Genomic DNA, 19,709 nt, shown 5'->3' with positions numbered 1-19,709 from the left:
AAATGATAATCTCTCTCATTTGAACGTGTTTGTTTTCACTGGGATGTGGTTCAAATTACTGATATAAACATATGGGCAGAATTAAAATGATCAACAGACTCCAGTGGGCTTTAAAACTGACAGCACATAATTAGATATTTTTTTTTTTTCTGCAGTTATGGAGAAATCTGTGAAATGACTCAAATGAAATCAGTGGATGTGATAGACAAATTTGAAGTGCTTGTGCTTTGTTTGAGTATTCCCAATTTAAGCTACGTTACGTTGAATTCACACCAGAGAAGTGGCACAGTGCGGCCAGCGGCGAGCTGCCATGAAATGCCTTTGGAAAGCTGTGGCAGCACTTCGCCGCAGAACCAAACTAAAAGTTGGGAAAAGTTTAACTATTAGCGGCGAAGTGCTGCCTGACAGGACTGGCAGCCGATCAGTACAGATCATGTGACTCCTGAGACATGTTGACCTGTGTAACAAAGAATTCCTTCCCGACTTCAACACATGAACACACCTGCTGGCCGAAGAAAAAATTTATTATTGCGGCGAGCTGCACTTCGCCGCAGCCTGGTGTGAATTCTGCGTTACATTTCTACTACATTTTAGAGGGAACTATTGTACTCCACTTCATTTACTTGAGCCCCTGTCACTACTATTTACTTTTAAGATTCAGATTTTACTCACAAAACATCTGCTTCTAATTTAATGATGATTTGTTAGATTAAAGCAGGCGACACAGATTTATATAAGAAATTAGTTTAATCTCAACCAGTTAAAGCACTAGCAAGGTTCAGTCATCTGGTTTTAATCCCCTCCGCTCACTCCTCCCTTTCAAAGACTGCGGTAACGTGAGCCGCCGAGTGCAAAACCGTGGTAACGCAGTTCGCCTCGCTCAGAGGTCATCCTAACCATAATAACACTACTTTAGGAGCAACAGAAGTCAGACGGCAGCTGGCGGTACCACGGTTTTACACTCCGTGGCTCACGTTACTGTAGTTTCACAAGCGTGCCGGAGAACTACGGTGGCCTTCAGGTAACGTAAAGATGTGAAAGTCTCTCTCTGGAGCCAGTGTTTGGTTTGTCCGTTCTGGGCTACTGTAGAAACATGACGGAGCAACATGGCGGACTCCGTGAAGAGGACTCACTCCCTATGTAGATATGAAGGGCTCATTCTAAGCTAACGGAAAACACAATGATTCTTATTTTCAGGTGATTATACACTAATGAAAACATAGTTATTATTAATATTATATTACATTTCTGCTAATAGATCCCCAGAAATGTCACACACTGTTCCTTTAAGTGAAAGTTTGAATACAGGATGTTTGCTTATAATTAAGTATTTCTAAGGATCTGAATATTTCTTTTCCTCTAACACTCTTCAGTGACACCACTTCAGATCAGAACACAACAACCCCAAACTACAGATGAAGAAAGTACACTGTGCACTGCTCTGTTGAACAAACAGACTGCAGTGATATATTGTGGCCTTGATATTCAGTTGACAACCCCCTGCACAAAGGCTGTCAGCAATCCAAACAGAAATTCCTGATGCAATGCAGCACGGATAGAGTTTACACTGGTAGCTCATCAGTGTTGTATTTCAACTTTTTCTCCTCTATCAGACAGTAACTTGATGCATCAACTATGTAAAGGTCTGTTGCCCCTGGCAGGCCCCAAAGCCCATCGACCGTCTTGTCGGTTATGATTGGCTGGGTGCTTTGTTGCTTCTTTCGCTTCGCTTGAGTAGAATAAGTAAAGAGAATTTCAATCAAAGTGGAATATATCCCCACACTGGGCTCCAGAATCAATAGGGAGTCAACACTTTGAGCTTAAGTTGGTGTGCTTCGGGGCAACTGATCCCTCATCTCTCACTGGAGTAAAAACACCTGGGTCCCTCCTACTTACACAGAGAGCAAGCACCTCTATTTGTAGTGCTTTAGTTAAGCTTCGCACATTGTTGCAGCAGCTGAGGCCGACACTCAAGACCTTCATTGACGGATCCTATTTTTATATTTCATCTATCAGACAGGGTGATGAAGGTCGGTGCATATTTATGTACAGTTTATTTTATACGGTATACACACAGAACATCCCACTCATTCACAGTTCACACACACTTTACTGTAGAGTATATAGCAGGAAATTACATATTTAAAAAATCCATTAATGGAATTCCCTTCATCAGTTTGAGAAGCTTTGGTGGATTATTTTTTGAATTATTTTAATTAAGGCTGTCAATCGATTAAAATATTTAATTGCGATTAATCGCATGATTGTACATAGTTAATTGCGATGAACCGCAAATTAATTGCACAATCTGTTCAAAATGTACCTTGAAGGGAGATTTGTGAAGTATTTAATACTCTTATCAACATGTGACAAATATGCTTGATTTATGCAAATGTAAATATATATATGTATTGCTGGACATCAATTAACAACACAAAACAATGACTAATATTGTCCAGAAACCCTCACAGGTACTGCATTTAGCATAAAAAATATGGCACGTCTGTAAAGGGGAGACTCGTGGGTACCCATAGAACCCATTTTCATTCACATATCCTGAGGTCAGAGGTCAAGGGACCTCTTTGAAAGTGGCCATGCCAGTTTTTCCTCACCATCATTTAGTGTAAATTTGGAGCGTTATTTAGCCTCCTTCACTCTAGCTTTAAAACTGAGCCCGCTACAACCTAAAAATCTCAAGTTGAGTTAATGCGTTAAAGAAATTAGTGGCGTTAAAAAGAATTTGCGTTAATGCGTTATTATCGGGTTAACTATGACAGCCCTGATATTAATATTTAGCAAAATGGGAAGTCTTACTCAGTTTTTTCACAATGAGTTTAGAGGACCTAACCTATGTGATGTGTTAGTCCCATGTTAGTGACAAGACGGACAAATATCGCACAAGCAAAACACTTGCCTGCGAATATTATATGTTTAGGGTTTTTATTGTGAAAGGTAAGAAGGGAAGGAGTTGATCTGGTCTTTGTCAAGGTTGAAAGGAGTAATACAGTTTGCCGTCCTGGTTCGGACTATGGAGCCTCTCTGATGTTGTTTCAAAATAAAGGTGCAACGTGAATGGTTGATCCCTTTAATCGCAGTGCTAAAGCTCAGAAAACGACCTCGTTCTGAAAAAAAAGAATGTTGCTTTTTGCCACTTAATATTTGCGTAGTATTCATGACAAAAAAAAACAGTTCGAAAAAATGTATTGACGTGCAAATTAATCACACTAAATAAAAGCTGCTGCCGGTGCGTAAAGGCCTTTAATGTATTTCTTTAGAATTGAGGTGAGGTGTACTCGGGTGAATGAAAGAGCTTACAGGGCTGTTTTCCAGCAAGTAACCCTACACTGTTACAGTATGTCAAGGGACAGCACAACACCTTAACTGAAGGTATAGACCCAGTATATATAATAATACATTATGTTTCAGATTGTGATCCTAGTTTTAGATGATCAGTGTTGAGTAGTGAGAAATATGCCAGAAAAATGTGTTACCTGACTATATTGTGATATATTATTACAACCACTACAGCCATCCCATGCCTGTGCAGTAATACTTTCATTCTGATGATGAATGATGATGAACAAAATGTATAACAAACAGCTTCCTTTTCAGTCAGATGATGATAGATGTATTCTTATCTACATTAAAATACGAAAACAAACAAACAAACCAAACAAGATCATGAGCCGACAGTATCTCAGTGCTACAGCAGCTATGTCAGGATCTACGTGGACACGGCTGGGCTTTGAACTAAATGCTAACATCAGCATGCTAAAATGCTCACAATGACAATGCTAACATGCTGATGTTTGGCGGGGTTAATGGCATCTCGGTTTAGTGTGTTAGCGTGATGATATTCGCAAATTAGCACTGAACACAAAGTACCACTGACGGCGCATTTCCACCAGATCTCGGTGACGGAGGGCATCTCAACGCTTTTCATTAATTTCCTGTGGAAAGCAGGAGAAGTATTCAGAGTGCATGGTGGGAGTGCGAGTTGTCGGGAGTCTGTATTTGCATACGGTTGAAAAATCTAAAATTTATGCAAATGAGCCCGTCCAGCACGACGCGTCCGGCTCACGAAACTTGGACCAAGCTGTCAAACTAGGCAAATCTAGACCTTAAATTAAACAAGTTTCAGCAGTGGCATCGCCTATTTCTCGCCTAAAATGTTTTCAGAAATAGATTTTGGTTGATTGTTTCGATGAAATAACAAAGTTTATGAGCAGGCCGCCATGTTGTTTCCTATTTGAAACGGTGAGCAGAAACCCAGGGACCAATCAGGTGCATTCCACGAGAGGGTAAGTCACTGCTTGAGCGGCCAGTTGAGTAGAGCAATGCGTCCCCCTAGCGTCCTCGCCGGATCTGGTGGACATGTAACGTTAGGCTGATGGGAATGCTATTAGTTATACAAATATTTGGTCATAAACCAAAGTATTGGACAAAGTAGAATTGTGACCTGATGATGGCGCTAGATGAAAAGTTATAAGTTATAACAATTCATCTTGAGGCTGGCCAAATTTCATGGCAATCCATCCAATATTTCTTCATTTCTTTCAGTCAAAACCACAAATGAGTGGTGGTCCGGCCAACATTGCCATCCCTAAAGCTATGCTGCTCATGTCTCTATAGTCCTGTACGTGCCTTTCTGTTAATCAGATAATCACACACACACAGTCATCCTGACTTACCGGACTTACCATTGTCGAACGCCAGGAACGTGGCCTCGTACACGTTGTTCTTGACGTACATGGACTCTCGGTCCAGCAGAGCCATGGTGGTGATCTGTCCGTTGGTCCGGTTGATCTTCAGCCAGTTAGCTGGGTCTGACAGCTTGGAGTACCTGCACACACACACACACACACATCCACAGAGACAGAAAGACTTCATTAATCCAACCACACACACACACACATACGGAAATGTCAACTTTTGCAGCCGACTGTTACTTGAATTCCAGCAGCTCTGAATCTTTTGCTCCAAAGTACCCATTATCAGGTGGAATGTTCATTACCATAATAAGCAAGCACCTTTGAAATATTACAGTGACATGGAGAGCAGAACATATGTTCGCTGAGCTTATCATAGCGGCAGCTCATTAGCATGAAGACCGATGAAAACCTGAATCCATATGCAGAAGAGCCAAGCAGCGCTCTTAACAACTTCACTCCTCTTTGTACCCACACAGCCGCCACGGCGACTCTCGGCGCTGTCACCGGTCGATATGTCAGCGGAGTGGAAAGTGACAGCTGCAATTAAAGTCTGTAAATCCCATTAACTACCATGACGAGTCTTAACAACTGACCGAGCGGAGGATGCACTTCCTCTCTCGGATCTAATGAGGAATGGTTAATTGCGGACAAGCGAGAGGCATCGCAGGCGGGTAGATGGTCAGCGTGTCACCACGGTGACAGGAGGTGGAAGGTGAAAGAAGCAGAGTGATACAGATCAGAGGCGTGTTGCTGGAAGTAAGCGTGGTCGGTAGAAAACGTGATGAGGGGGAAGCGGGGCTTAATTAAAGCAGTGCGTTGGAGGCTGACACTGGTTAGCCAGAGCCTCGCAGGCACGGAGAAAACTAATTCCACCTCCAGCTGAAGACACACACTTCTAGGCTGCTACACACAGACACCCTCCATCATGTCTTTCTTCTTGAGAGAATAAAATAAACAGATGAAAGTAAGTCTAATTTCTAGTGAAAGAGATTGTCATGCAGTGTTTAGTCAGGATCTGATGATACCCGGCAGGTTACATTCTGGCGTTAGCGTGTCACGCCTGGCACTCTCATCTCCTTCCAGTGCCAACAAGATGTCACCTCCTGCTGTCTTCATGTGCAGCTGGCAGAGCAAAGTGTCTGACTACTGACGACTGCTATAACCCGTAACCCTTAATGTTCTGTCTGGGGCCCTGGAGACTCTGGACCCGCTTTAACAGCTCAAAAACATACTTTACATTACTGTTTTATCAGCTTTGGTACTTCTGGGCTTTTTTCTATTTTTTATGAGAATTGCTTATAAACATGATTTGTACTGACGACAAAAGTCCTCTTGAAAAATATGACGCATTAAAACTAGGGTTGGTAATCTTTAGAAACTAGCAAGTTAGATTTTAAAAATGATCCAACCAATAAAACGAGCCCACAGGGCTGCAGCTATCGATTATTTTAGTAATCGAGTATTCTGCAAATTATTCCATCGATTAATCACATAAAAAAATACTTTTTGTTTTATTGAGGAGCAATAGTAAATATACAAAAGAGAAAGTAAGACGTCTTTTTAAATGAACAACTAATCGGTTTCCTTTTTAGAAAATTCTACATTTTTATTGCTTGAATTGCATACAGTAATATTATGTCAAAACTAAACCCATTTAGTGCATTTAAAGTGGCAGTAGGCAGAACGTTTTTGGCATCATTGGGCAAAAATTCCATAAGAACCTTTCAGCATATTGTAATTCAAGACCTCTGCACCTCCTCATGGCTCTGTTTTCAGGCTTTTAATAATCTAACCCCGTGACGGGAGACTTTGGCCAATCACAGTTTATTTCAGAAAGAGAGAGAGCGTTCCTATTGGCTGTTCATTCAACGGAGGCAGCTGTCAAACACTCACGAACTCTGATCAAACGGTCAAACTAGGCAGCGCAGAATCAATATTCTGTTACTGTAATGCCTATTTCTCTCCTCAAATGTTTTCAGAAACATCTTGTAGTGTTCTGCTTAACTGTAAAATGAGAAAGTTTGCTCCGGCTGGTGGGCGATGCTTGGTATTTCAACAACTGATCTCAACATGACCACTTGGTCACAAACTTTCTAATTTTACAGCTAAAAAGTACACTACAAGATGTTTCTGAAAACATTTACATTTGATCAGCGCTGGCTAGTTTGACCGTTTGGTCGGAGTTTGCGAATCATTGACAGCTGCTCAGAGAGACAGCAAGGCTCCAGCTCAGCTCTGATTAGTTGGACACAGAGGCAACTTTTTTTAATCATATTTGCTCCAATTCTACCCACTGCTGCTTTAAGTGCCATTTTTACATTCTGTGTTTTTAAATAAAACATTTTCTGAAATGCAGATAAATACCGGTAAATTAAAAAAATAATAATTTCAAATTGCGTTAAAAAGCTTGAGGAAGACTCCGTGATGGCAATGAGTTCACGGGCAGAGTGCGCACAGGAAGGCAGGCAGGTAGGTATTTTTTTCTTTTTATAAAGTTTTAGTTTCTCTAAGTGACATTCTGCCATGTCAGCAATCCCTGCTGAGTCTACCTGCTGCATTCTCAACCTGTTTAGTTCAAACCACCATCTGTTGTGTCATTTCTTCAAATGAAAATGGAGATTCCTGGATACATTTGCAGTTAAAGCTGAAGTAGGCCAGATTGGAGCAAATATGATTAAAAAAAGTTATTTTTATAAAACGGTCGCTATATCCTGACAGTAGTACATGAAACAGGTAAAAAAATCATGTCCCTCTCTGTGTCCTCCGGTGCTCCTAACGACATCTGCAAGATTTTACAGACCGGAGGAAAACAAGCAGTAAGAGCTGATCTGAGGTCTGCTGTCCAGCTGCCGTCTATGAGAGCCGGCTGTCAATCACTGGTGAACTCCGACCAAACGGTCAAACTAGGCAGCGCTGATCAAATATGAATCAATATTATTTTACGTTAATGCCTATCTCTCTCCTCAAATGTTTTCAGAATCATCTTGTAGCACGGTTTAGCTGTAAAATGAGAAAGTTTGTGAAATCTGGTGAAGGAACGTCAAGTTCTGGTCACATGACCGGAGCACAGCCAATAGGAACGCTCTCTCAATGAAATTTTTATTTATTTATTTATTTAAAAAGGATCCCCATTAGCTGATACCAATAGCACCAGCTAGTCTTCCTGGGGTCCGAAATCATGTACATTAATTTATCACATACATACTATATACAACATCACATTTGTGTTACACAAATAACACTCAAATTTTCAAACATATATACATTTCAAATTCATACACAAATCTTCCACAATTTTTTTTTTTTTTTTTTTTTTAGCCTCAAGGCCCATCATCAGGGAAAAAGGAACAAAGAAAACAAAGAAAACAAAGAAAGAAAACCATACATGACCAACACTGGACTATCGATCAGCTGTTTAAGTAATGTATTCGTAGATGGTATTTGAATGTGGATTTGTTAGAGGATTGACGGATGTGAAGAGGGCAGCTATTCCAGTGAGTGATGGCGCGGTAAATGACCGTCTTTTTTAAGGCATTAGATTTTGGGTGAGGTAACATGATTTGGCCATCACCTGCTGTTCTAGTGAAATGACTGTGAACGTCCCTGCATCTGGTAATTTGACTGTATAAAAACTCGGGTTTAGTAGAATAAATGCTGTTACTAAAGAATGTCGCTGTGCTTACGGCAAGTCTTTTCTCTACTGGTAACCATGACAGTTTATGAAATGACCTGTGATTGGTCAAAGTCTCCCGTCACGGGCTAGATTTAAGCCTGAAAACAGAGCCATGAGGAGGAGCAGAAGTCTAGTTATCTCTCAGAACACTTGAATTACAATATGCTGAAAGGTTATTATGGAATTTTTGCCCAATGATGCCAAAACTATATACTGACTACTTCCACTTTAAGGACTTACATTACTGTGATCCAACAAAGAACTGGAGCTCCTCTAAAAGCCAAAGACTACGTGATAGTCAGATACTGTATAGCGAGGCAGTTTCCGATATTTTATCCACCCTGTAGTGTGTACTACCGTATATGTATCACCCTTTCACTCTGTGTGTCACCAGTGTTTAACGCCGGTGTTTAATCGGCGGCGAGCAGTATCTTCCTCTCCCGTGACATTCTCAACCGACCCTCCGCCCACAGACCGAGCTCCCGTTACCTCCCCGTTGCCAGGCGACTGGTGTGAAGAGGTCATCCTGTAATGAGTTGAACACTGTCTGTCTGCCCTCCTTAGATCCCTATCTTCTTTTCTCCTCGTCCTCCTCCCATCCCTCCTAACTGGGGTGACACACAGCGGGCATCGTGCCATCCAGACATCGACCCCCGTGTGACACAGACTCCCACATGCCCACAGAGGTCCAGCGGCACCGTTCCACTCCATAGCCAGCTCCAACCAGAGGGATTGATTTTTCTTAATGTCAGCGAGACGGCCTCTTCCACTGAGGAACCGGGTGGAAATGTTACTGAATTGATAGCGAGGGAGGGAGTGGGAGATGTACTGGTGTATATACTGCACAGAGCGAGTGAGCAGTATTCAGGTTTCTTTTCCTAAAAAGACATGTCATGCAAACTAAGTGGGCTGAGCTCTTCTGCTCTTTGAGAGAAGTAACTCCTCTTTTACTCTCTTCTTCCAACCCCCCGCCCCTCATCCCTCCCTCCCTCTCGCTCCCGCTGACCCTGTCACTTTCTTCTCTGTCAGTCTGTGTGTCTGTTATTGATGGGAGCTCAGAGCCGCTGTCTTCTCCAAAGCAGCTTGCCAGCAGACGCTCAGCTCATGCTCAGACAGCCTCATCTCTGCTGCCGCTGTATTCCCTTTAGGTGACCTCGCTTGAACCCTCGCTGAAGCTCACACAAAAAGACACGGAGATGCAGAGCCGTAGACTCACGAACGCACGCCAACATGCGCACAAGCTCCCACAGAGGATGAGTGAAAGGCCTGAGCGTGAGCAGTGGATGGGAGAGGAGCCAGCTTTTCTGAATTTATTGCTTCTTTTTCTCTCTCTCTGAAAGAGAAAGACGATGTGAGGCCGAGCATTTTTTTGCCAGCTGATTTTACTGTTAGATGTGATTTAAGTGGCAGCATGAGTTAATTTATGTGTGTTCGTGAGTGTGTGTTTTTCTGTTCTAGTTAGTATTAGAGCCCTGCGGAGTGAGGATAGTTTTGTGATGTAAGGTCATGTTGGTTGGTTGGTCCTCACTTCTAAAGGTCTTAGTTTAGGGCTTGGGCTTAGGCAATTTAGTATTGTACTTCCATGAAGTTGGGAGACTCACGAGAGACAGTATAAAAAAATAATGGTCAAAATCGAATATGCAGCCCGCAGAGCAGAAGCAGCAGCACATTAGTAAAGCTTCAGTCCTCAGGCAGTGTCTACACGGGGTGCGTTCAGGCACAGTATTGAGTGTACTGTATGTCACCCACGTTTTGGCAGCACTCAGAGCCTTCTCTAAAATATAGTCTCTAGTTACGGGGCCAGCTTTTTAAACATGCATTTTCTATTAACTGACACTTCTTAGTGGAGACCAGTGGGCTAACTCCGGTTCTGAGAAGTGAAGCCAATGCTGAAGTGCCTTAAACTTGCATTCTTTCTAACAGCCAGCAGGGGGCGACTCCTCTGGTTGCAAAAAGAAGTCTGATTGTATAGAAGTCTATGAGAAAATGAGCCTACTTCTCACTTGATTTATTACCTCAGTAAACATTGTAAACATGAGTTTATGATCTCAATGGCTAGTTTCAAGTCTTCAATACAGCATGATGTTCATTTAGTAAATTATGGTCCCATTTAGAGTCAAATAGACCATAAAGCAGGGGATGCTTTAGGGCGTGGCTACCTCGTGATTGACAGGTCGCTACCACGGCGTTGTCCGGTCTGGGAGTTATCGGTGTTTTCGTCTTACAACTTTTAACCCTTTCACAGTGTGTTTTCAGTTCATGAAAGTTTATATTAACATTTGGTCGCCCAAAAATGTCTTATTCAGCGTTCGGTTGTACGTAACGCCACCCCCTCGTGTCACTTATGGTTGCAAAAAAACAGGATGGCGACGGCCAAAATGTTGAACTTGAGGCTTTAAAACGGCAGTCCACAAACCAATGGGTGATGTCACGGTGACTACGTCCACTTCTTATATACAGTCTATGGTGGAGACCAAAACAGAGCTAAAAGGAGAGTGAATATTGGACTTATATTAATCAGATGGGCACAAACACGACTCCATATGAATGCTAATGTTGCTGTGTGTCTGCTGGATGTGTAAATAAGCAACTGTTGCTTATCAGTTCGCCATGTTACAGCCTGTTTTTGCTCCCCGCAACTGTCTAAAAGAAAAAAATCAATTAATGCTGCTTCAGAAAAAGGATATTTCTATATAGGGTTTTGGCATTTCAGGTTAAGGTGCCGTCAAAAAATGCTGATCAGGACGTCCAGAGTGTACTTGTATTGTGTCAGTGGGTTTTAAAGTACCTGACAATCTGGTGGATGAAGTGGTCCGGGTCCTGAGCAGCGAACACGGTGAGAGTGGTCCCCGCCGGCACGCCCTCCTCAAAGCGGATCAACCTGGGGTTCACGGGGAAGACGGGTGGCTCGTTCACATCCTGAACCGAAATGGTGACTCCCGCTGTGGACTGAAGCGAGGACTGGATGCCGCTGGCGAGGTGGGCCTGGTTGGAAACCACCACGGTCAGCATGAAGGCACGGTTCATCTCGAAATCCACCGGCTGTAGAGGAGAGCCATGAGGAGGGAGAGACGAGAGAGATGACAAGATGGGAGAGAAATGAGCGTAGCTGATTGCAAGATTAGTTCTAACTGTGTTCCAATTTGAGAAATTACATATAATTCAGTGAAAACAATGTGAGACACTCAATCATCAACATCTGGCACTTCAGAGCAGGTGGAAGCACAAGATGCTGTGATGAATAATAATGGAGAACAAAGCTAAACAAAAGACACCAGGATGTGTGTAGAGAAGCTACATTCGTACTAGGGCTGCAAAGTTAACGCGATAATAACAAATTAACGAAAATTCGTTTTAACACACACATTTTTTTAGCGCAACTTCTGATTTTAGGTCGTAGCGGGCCCTGGTCGTGAAGGCGGCTAAATAACGCTCCAAACATACGCTAAATTTTGGTGTGAAAAACTGGCATGGCCATTTTCAAAGGGGTCCCTTGACCTCTGACCTCAAGATATGTGAATGAAAATGGGTTCTATGGGTACCCACGAGTCTCCCCTTTACAGACATGCCCACTTTATGATAATCACATACAGTTTGTGGCAAGTCATAGTGAAGTCAGCACACTGACACACTGACAGCTGTTGTTGCCTGTTGCGCTGCAGTTTGACATGTTATGATTTAACCTTCCTGTTGTCCTCGGGTCAAATTTCACCCGTTTTCAAACTTAATTATATCATAAATATGGATTTCTTTAATCTAATTGCCGCAAAATAACATGGTTGGTTCCCTACTATGGTCTTGGCTTAAAAACTACTGCTTTCGTTGAATTTTGTTTTTTTTATTCAAATTTACAGCATCATTGTGTCATTATTTGCTGCCATTTGAAATGGTTTCAAAACAATATCTGACTAAATTTGGACGTATACCAGCCTGTGATAATCCATCAACATTATGTTCCTCTGATAATAACTATAGTCAAAATAATTCATAATTTCTTTTTTTTTTTACTCAAAAATTTGGTATCATTTCACAAATATTAGGTTTATTAACTTTAATTTCCCCCCCAAAAAAGTGTAAAACTTGTGGTAATGATTTGGAATGAAGTCTGTCATAAAGGTGTAACACAGAATTGGGTGATAATTTATACTGTATGCTTTATGAACAGTCAAACCAGACCGAGATACAAGTTGCACGGCCGATGGGAAGACAATAGGAAGGTTAAGCATATTTTTTATGCTAAATTTCTGGACAATATCTGTCATCTGACATACAGGCATTTGCATAAAGCAGCATATTTGCCCACTCCCATGTTGATAAGAGTATTAAATACTTGACAAATCTCCCTTTAAGGTACATTTTGAACAGATAAAAAAAGTGGGATTAATCACGATTAAATATTTTAATCAATTGAAAGCCCTTATTTTTACCTTGACCACCGTCAGCATGCCCTCGTTGGTGATGGGGTTGGTGCGGATGGTGAAGTGTCCGGAGGGGTCGCCGCTGACGATGCGGTAGACGGCGTTCCAGTTGGGACTGTGCGGCTGATCCCGGTCCACCACCGTCAGGTTGGTCACCACCACGTTCACCTTGTTCTCCGGCACCTCGCCTGAAAACTACAGAGCGGGAGGGAGGAAGGAAGTGAAGGAGAGAGGAGGTGACAGCAGGGAGAATAGGAGAGATTACATATGATGTTGCTAATGCATGTTAATACGTTGATTTATTGAGATTCTTAACATTTGCTTGTGTCATCATCCATCTTTTAGCATTTTCCATAACTGCTTTTATGAAAACAAACTGCTTTTAGGATCGTGCCAATAATGCTCATTAAGCTGAAAGTGTACAGCAAAACAAATGGGGGAGAAATTAGAAAGCTAGGAGAGGAAGACGGAAGACAGACGGAGACATATTTGTTTAAATGTGCCTAATAGAGAATCATATCCTCCATTATGTTAATGCTGTCCCTTCTTCCGCGCCATGTCTGCTCATATGAAACTCCTATTTGAACTAATGGATTTGTTCAATTAAGTGTTTACTCGTTTAATTTAGATTCTGTGCATTCACCAAATCTAGGTCTTAATAAGCAATTAGATAAGTACTGTAATTAAGGCAGCGGTAGGAATAATCTTTGGCTAATGATCTTCATTATATTGCAATCTGAAACAACTCCCCTCTGAACTAACTCTGGAGGAAACTTGGTTGCAGCTGCAGAGCCTGAAGAGGAATTTACAGAGCAATAGGATCCATGTCTTTCTCTATAGGGATTTATCAGGCTACAGAGGGAGGGGCACTCGGAGGTAGACACGTACCTACGTACACACACACACACACACACACACACACACACACACACACACACACACACACACACACACACACACACACACACACACACTAAAAGCTCTCATTGTCGGACGATAATCCGTGTTTCCTCTTGTGAAGCGTTAACTTGTTTATGGGGTGTGTCTGCCAGCTGCTGTTCACTTTAATGGCTTCATCATCGTGGGATTGAAGTAGCGTCCAAACCGCCCCGATTCCTCTCTTCTTCCTCTTCCTCCTCCCTCCTATCCCCTGCAGTACGACCACGCTGATAAGCACAGAACAAATTAAATATGCACTCTCAGTCTCTTGTGTGTGGGCTCCTCCATTTCATTTTCACCCCGGGCTTTAGCAACAAACACCACCACAAACCTTCCAAGCTTGTTTGGTTGCGCTGTCAGACGGCCAAATGGAATATGCTCTCTCAGAGAGAGAGGCGTTGTACACAATGAAGCTGCTGACTGTAGGGGAGCACGCTTCCAAAATGGCCACTCTCACTAAAAGGCAATGTGGAGCCATTGATAAGCCACTAGAGACACAGACTTGCAGTTTCTGGAGGATTTTGTAGTTACAAAGGAGAAGGAGGGGAAAAGGAGCGAGGCGAATGAGATTCACTCGTAGGTAATCATTAAACCTCGGCCGACTTTTGCCAGCGAATATAAAATTCAAATGACACAAAATAAAAAGATTCATTAAACTTTAGTTTGAGTTGCTCTTTCACAAAAGCTTTAGTCAGTATTACATAGGGTTCTATATATAAAACGTTTATGTGCTTCGCCTATTTAAACATTCAACAAGGAGAACTTTATTGGAGGAAATGTTAGGAACAGTGTGTTCAGCAACATTAGGTGACAGCGCCGCGGCCACAAATGACAGTTCAGGGATAAAGGTGAAAGCATATAGAGGCAGAAATCACTCTGCAGATTCAAATTGTTTTGTTCAGTTCGGTTTACAGATTCGTTGTCTGGCTGTGTCACTCACTCTATAGTGAGTTTGCCATTTTGCAGTGCTGTCCGAATGTATAGTGATAATAATTATACCCTATATAGTGGACTCAAAGTATCCTGTGAAAAACAATGGTCACTAACCAGGTACTACTGTATATAGAGTGCTCCAGGGATGATGTATTTCTGTAGGCCAACCAGGAAGTTAGCATCGCCCTGGTTCCCTTGACAAAAAGCCAATGGGATTGTTCCATTGGGTTTTGGATTATTGCAGAAAATAAGCTCAGTGGCAAACACACGTTTATGATACTTACATGTTTTGTTCAGCAAGATAATCTCCACAAATTAACACCACTGTTATGATTTTTGAAGCGTAAATGCAATCACCAGGTAAAAAGCTAACGTTAGGCTATAAAGGAACTACGCCACGGTCGCATGACCGCGAGTATACTCAACGAGGCTGTGAAGGCAGACGAGTCGGCGTGATGACGTTTAGTAGTCTCATTTAGCCACTTGTTAGCTACTGCCTTTTTTAAGACACAAAAAGCTTCAAAATTCACAAGTGGGGTATTTTATTATTTATTTATGTTTTTCATGTCGTAGAACAAAACGTTAAAATCTCTTCAGCTCGTGTTAACCACAGACCTTATTTCAGGCATCCAACTAAAAACCCATTGACTTCCAGACGAGGGAACCGGAAGCGCTAAAATGCGGACTCATTTCCGGGTTTAAGGACTCATTCCTGTAGCACTCTATGTAGTCCTCTATATAGTCAGTAGGGAGAAGTGAATAAGTGAATGATTTCAGACACAGCCACAGAGTACATTATCACTTTTTCTAGCTAAGCGATAGCATCACTGTTTAAATGCACTTCAGAACATACGGCGGTAAGTGAATGCATCACCGTTCATACGGCGACGCTCATCTCTGTAGTGTCATGGTACGGTCAGGCTGTTTCTAGTTCCAGCTAATACGTTCAGCTCAGAACAAAACCAGCATATAAAAGCACTGTTTATAAGGTTAATGGCTCAGCAGCCGATTCTCTGAGACAATAATCACATTGTGATTGTCTCTGTGGTTTTCTTGGTCTTTTAATAAGCTTTTAACCAGGAAGTAACATGCTGTGCATCACAGCTGAGCTGACAACCGTACTTTCAGTCACCAGTGAGCTCCTGATTCGGTCAGTGATTATGGTGATTCATAGGGATTTCTTTAGTCACTTAGTGTGTTTTTTTTAATGCTTTTTTCTTATTTCTAAGAAACTTACGAGCACATCTTTAGTAAACACAAGATTTAAAGTGGTGATTTTGTGTGATTCTTTGTGGAGAAACTCAGTTTTACAGATCTGTCGAATAAATCAACTAATCGATAAGTCGACAAGATCGCATGAGTATTAGTCGACTAAGAATTTCTTTGGTTGAGGACAGCCGAGAGATTCAGTAGAGCCACTTTCTGAATACCTCTAAAAACATAGAGTAATAGTAACACGAGTACATACTAGTCCTAACGTTAGTGGCCAGACTCATTAAAGTCAGTTGCACAGCAATATCTATCTAAAGTTGGATAACATTACCCGCCCCATGTCATACCAGAGCAAGTTAAACTGTGGCTGTGAAACCCCTCAGTGGACAGAATTGAGCGAGGGTGCTTATGCATTTTTTTGCTGATGAATCCAGTTATTAATTTGTAAAAGAAATAATTTGTTTTTCGTCTTTCAAAAGTTCTTTAAAGAGCTCAAACGCAGGGAGTGAGGTAGGAACACTTTAGGCCAACATTTGTTGACCCTGAGGAGAAAATTACTTTTATAACTTCACCATTTAAAGCGTAATCATCATCATCGTTGGCAAATTATGCCAGGGTCTTATTTTATGAAGCGCCCGACATGCCGATAGATCTCAAATGTGTGAAGGCCAGCACCACGCAGAAGCCATCCAACACAGGGTCACTAATGCCTGATCATTTCTAATGATTGCTTTTCATATTTTAAACTGTCTATAAACACGACCAGCCTTCAGACGCTCGAGCTGCAGCCCAGCCGGGGGGAAATCAGTGTGGCTACAGAGCTGCACAGACCCCACAGCATTTTAGAAAATAAATCTGCATCAAGGTGCACGGCCCAGCAGGGGAAATCTACTACCAGTTTCACTGAAAAACTGACTCAGCAAATGCTCCACTTTTAGACAGCGGAGCTACAGAATGAGCTCTTCTTTTCCTTCATGGGGTGCTGAAAACAAAATCCAAATGGTAATGACAGCATTATGTACGAATAAATGTCCCAAAACAGACTCCTAGTATTATCAGACCGCCATCGGTCCACTTAAGACGGCTGTTATGTCTCCTCTATAGAGCAATAAAGATATAGCTACTGGCAACAAGCGTCTACCCTCATTCTCATTTTTCATGCTATACAGACATATCCAGCTGCTTTTCCTGGCAGTCTGCTCCGTTTTTTTTAACACAAATCAAAGTCAAGCAGTGGGAAGCTGGGGGAAAGCATGGTGAATAATCTCAGCACTCCGACTCTTTCAGCTATTTAGGTGCTGCAGCTCTACAGGTGAATCACAAATAGCAGCTCTCTATTCAGATCTGTACACCTGTGTGTCGGAGAGTTCAAGCTTTCAACCCCACAAGTCTTCCAGGGAACTCTCCGGCTCTCCGTCATTGTTCCATGAATGACAAACCACCGGGTGCACATTAGTTGGGTGTGATACACTTGATTAGATACTTTGATTAGATAGATTGTGGCAAGTACCATTGCTTTTTTTGTTTATCCCATAATGACAAACATAGCGCTACCACTACGCGTCCAGGCCCATGTGGCGAAATGAATAAAACATTTGACTTCGTTTTTTTTTTTTCAAATTAGATGCTATATATCAGCTCGGTTTACGCCCCCGCAAGCAATTTCACTTAATTAGCGTGCTTATGTTTTCTCTATGCCTCCCGTAGAGAGCAATGAATTCTTCTCGCGTCTGTCATGCACAAATAATTACTGAACTGCTCCAAGTCTGGATGTTTGTGTGGGAAGGAAAAAACAAAAAGTAGAGATTGACAAAGCAGCGGAAATGGCATCTGGTGGAGAACAATTTCTTTGGATGTTCATGCGAGAGCGTGCGTCTGAAGTGAAGGACATATGGCAAGAAACACATTTTTTTTTATTCCTTTCTATTCATTACCTTTTGAGTCACACACCAGAATCAACTGCTCCTTTACTGACAATCTACAGTCATTTGCTAAGGAGGGTTGCAGGGAAAGTACCGCAGCCCTGAAGAGAGGACAAACATTTATCACACCGTGTGGGAGCGTACATCAATGTGCACTGTATATGTCAAGGACAATGTTTGTTTTCTGTGTCTATTGAAGCGCAGCATGTCCATTTTCTGGCTAGAGGGAGGACTGTGGTCCAGAGTCCCCACCCCCCAGTGAAGAGCGGTGACGGCGCCAGCACCACAGACGGGGACCGAGCAGTTCTGAGCGGGGCGGCAGCCTTGTTCGGCGAGCTCTACCCCTGACAGCTGGGGAGCTCTTATCAGAGCATGCGGCTGGAACTGTACTGGCACGCACGCTGACGACGGCCCCGCGGAGGAGACAGGGATCACAGTGTGTGACGCTGACACACTGCTCGCTCTGCCTCTGAGCTCGGCTGCAGACAGCATCTGTCTCTCTCTGGGATCTCAGAAGTCCGAGCGCTCGCATAAGGAGCCGCTACAATCCTGTAGGTCTGTCAGAATGCGGTCAGCGTTTGATTTCTGTTCTGAGAATTAAAGCTATATGTGGGGCAAAGAGCGTCTGCTTTCAGTTGCTTTCACTTTCCTCATCAATAACCTTTCATATAGCAACCCTCGCTCTCTAAAATGAGCCACACACGCTGCTGCTGTAGAAAAGTGGGCCAGCGTGGCTTCCTGTCAGCCCAATGAAGGTATCAGGGACCAGGGCCAGATGCCTGCAGACAAACCGTGGCCACCAGAGGCCCCGCTGGCAGAGAAAACACAGCGAGGAGAGGAGGGAGGAGAACACCTCCCATCACCAAAACTGATCGCACTTTCAGTCGCAGCTCCTTTTTCTTTCTGTCTCTCCATATGTTGTTCTCTCACAGTGTTTCTTTATCTGTCACCGTGTTGCTTTGTATTCTTATTATACCTGTCCTTATCCTACATCTTTTGTCAGCTGTTGTATTTGCATTTCATTCATCTCAATGTTCCCTGAAAACATATTTCAGTGGAGCTACCGTTGCGTGATTGTTGTCTTTGACAGGGACCAGATAATAATGTATTTTCTAATAATATCTGAGAGCAGGGAGGCCTGTGGGACCGGTTCTGTCTAAGAATAATACACCCTCATGTGCTCATGTGTCTCTCTGGGACAGGGTGTCATAGCGACTAAATAAGAAATTGTTAAAATGACAGACATAGGGTCAAGCCCTGTGGTGAAACTGTTGGAGTCTGACCTCTGACCTCCCTGTTTTGGTATATAGGCATTATATTCCTCATGACTGTATGAAAATGATAGGAGTGGGGAGGGTGGCTGAATCTTATATTTCATTCTAACCCCTTGACATGAAAAAAAACCCTGCAATATCTTCCTCCAACAACCCGGTCTCACTCCCAACTCATCAAATACCAGTGATTGGGCAGCGCCATTGGAAACAAACGCATGGAGGCACCCTTTAGCAACAATATGTGACGAACCCGGCTTTCAACTAACCCACCTAAATAAAAACACCCACGGTGTTGAATTCGACGGTCGGAGCATGTAACGTAGTAGTAATAGCATGAGAATCACGTGACTCGCAAGTATCGCCAGTCCTACGAGTTACGTGAGTCGCTAGTCTGCGAAGTTAACGTCAACCACGACCGTTTCCTAACCTTAATTAAGTATTGTGTTGCCTAAACCTAACTTCCTGTGAAAAAGGTTTATAAAAAGTTTATTTTGAAAGGACACGATGCATGTAACCAGCATATATTGACACGCCGTCCCTGGTCTGTCCAAAAGTAACACAAGAGGGGTACCCCGTGCGTCAGTCTCTGATGACGAGGGGCACTGACCAAACGGCGTTTTTGACGA

The 19,709-nt window shown here is 42.6% G+C and overlaps 1 protein-coding gene across 2 annotated transcripts in view; it reads right to left on the bottom strand.

The window, feature by feature from the left end:
* The window catches only part of cdh4 (cadherin 4, type 1, R-cadherin (retinal)), a 262,025-nt gene that overhangs the window by 12,820 nt on the left and 229,496 nt on the right, over positions 1-19,709 (bottom strand). Inside the window, exons 10-12 of one of the 2 annotated variants that reach the window (XM_074612648.1) lie at positions 12,813-12,998; positions 11,174-11,427; positions 4,692-4,843 (exon numbers count right to left, since the gene is read on the bottom strand). In XM_074612648.1, coding sequence (XP_074468749.1) covers positions 4,692-4,843; positions 11,174-11,427; positions 12,813-12,998 — 592 coding nt within the window. The remainder of the gene's footprint in view (positions 1-4,691; positions 4,844-11,173; positions 11,428-12,812; positions 12,999-19,709) is intronic. The other variant, XM_074612732.1, reaches the window with a different exon arrangement.

This window comes from Sebastes fasciatus, chromosome 1, assembly GCF_043250625.1.
Source record: "Sebastes fasciatus isolate fSebFas1 chromosome 1, fSebFas1.pri, whole genome shotgun sequence".
Taxonomy (NCBI): Eukaryota; Metazoa; Chordata; class Actinopteri; order Perciformes; family Sebastidae; genus Sebastes; species Sebastes fasciatus.
This window is presented reverse-complemented; position numbering and strand designations above follow the sequence as displayed.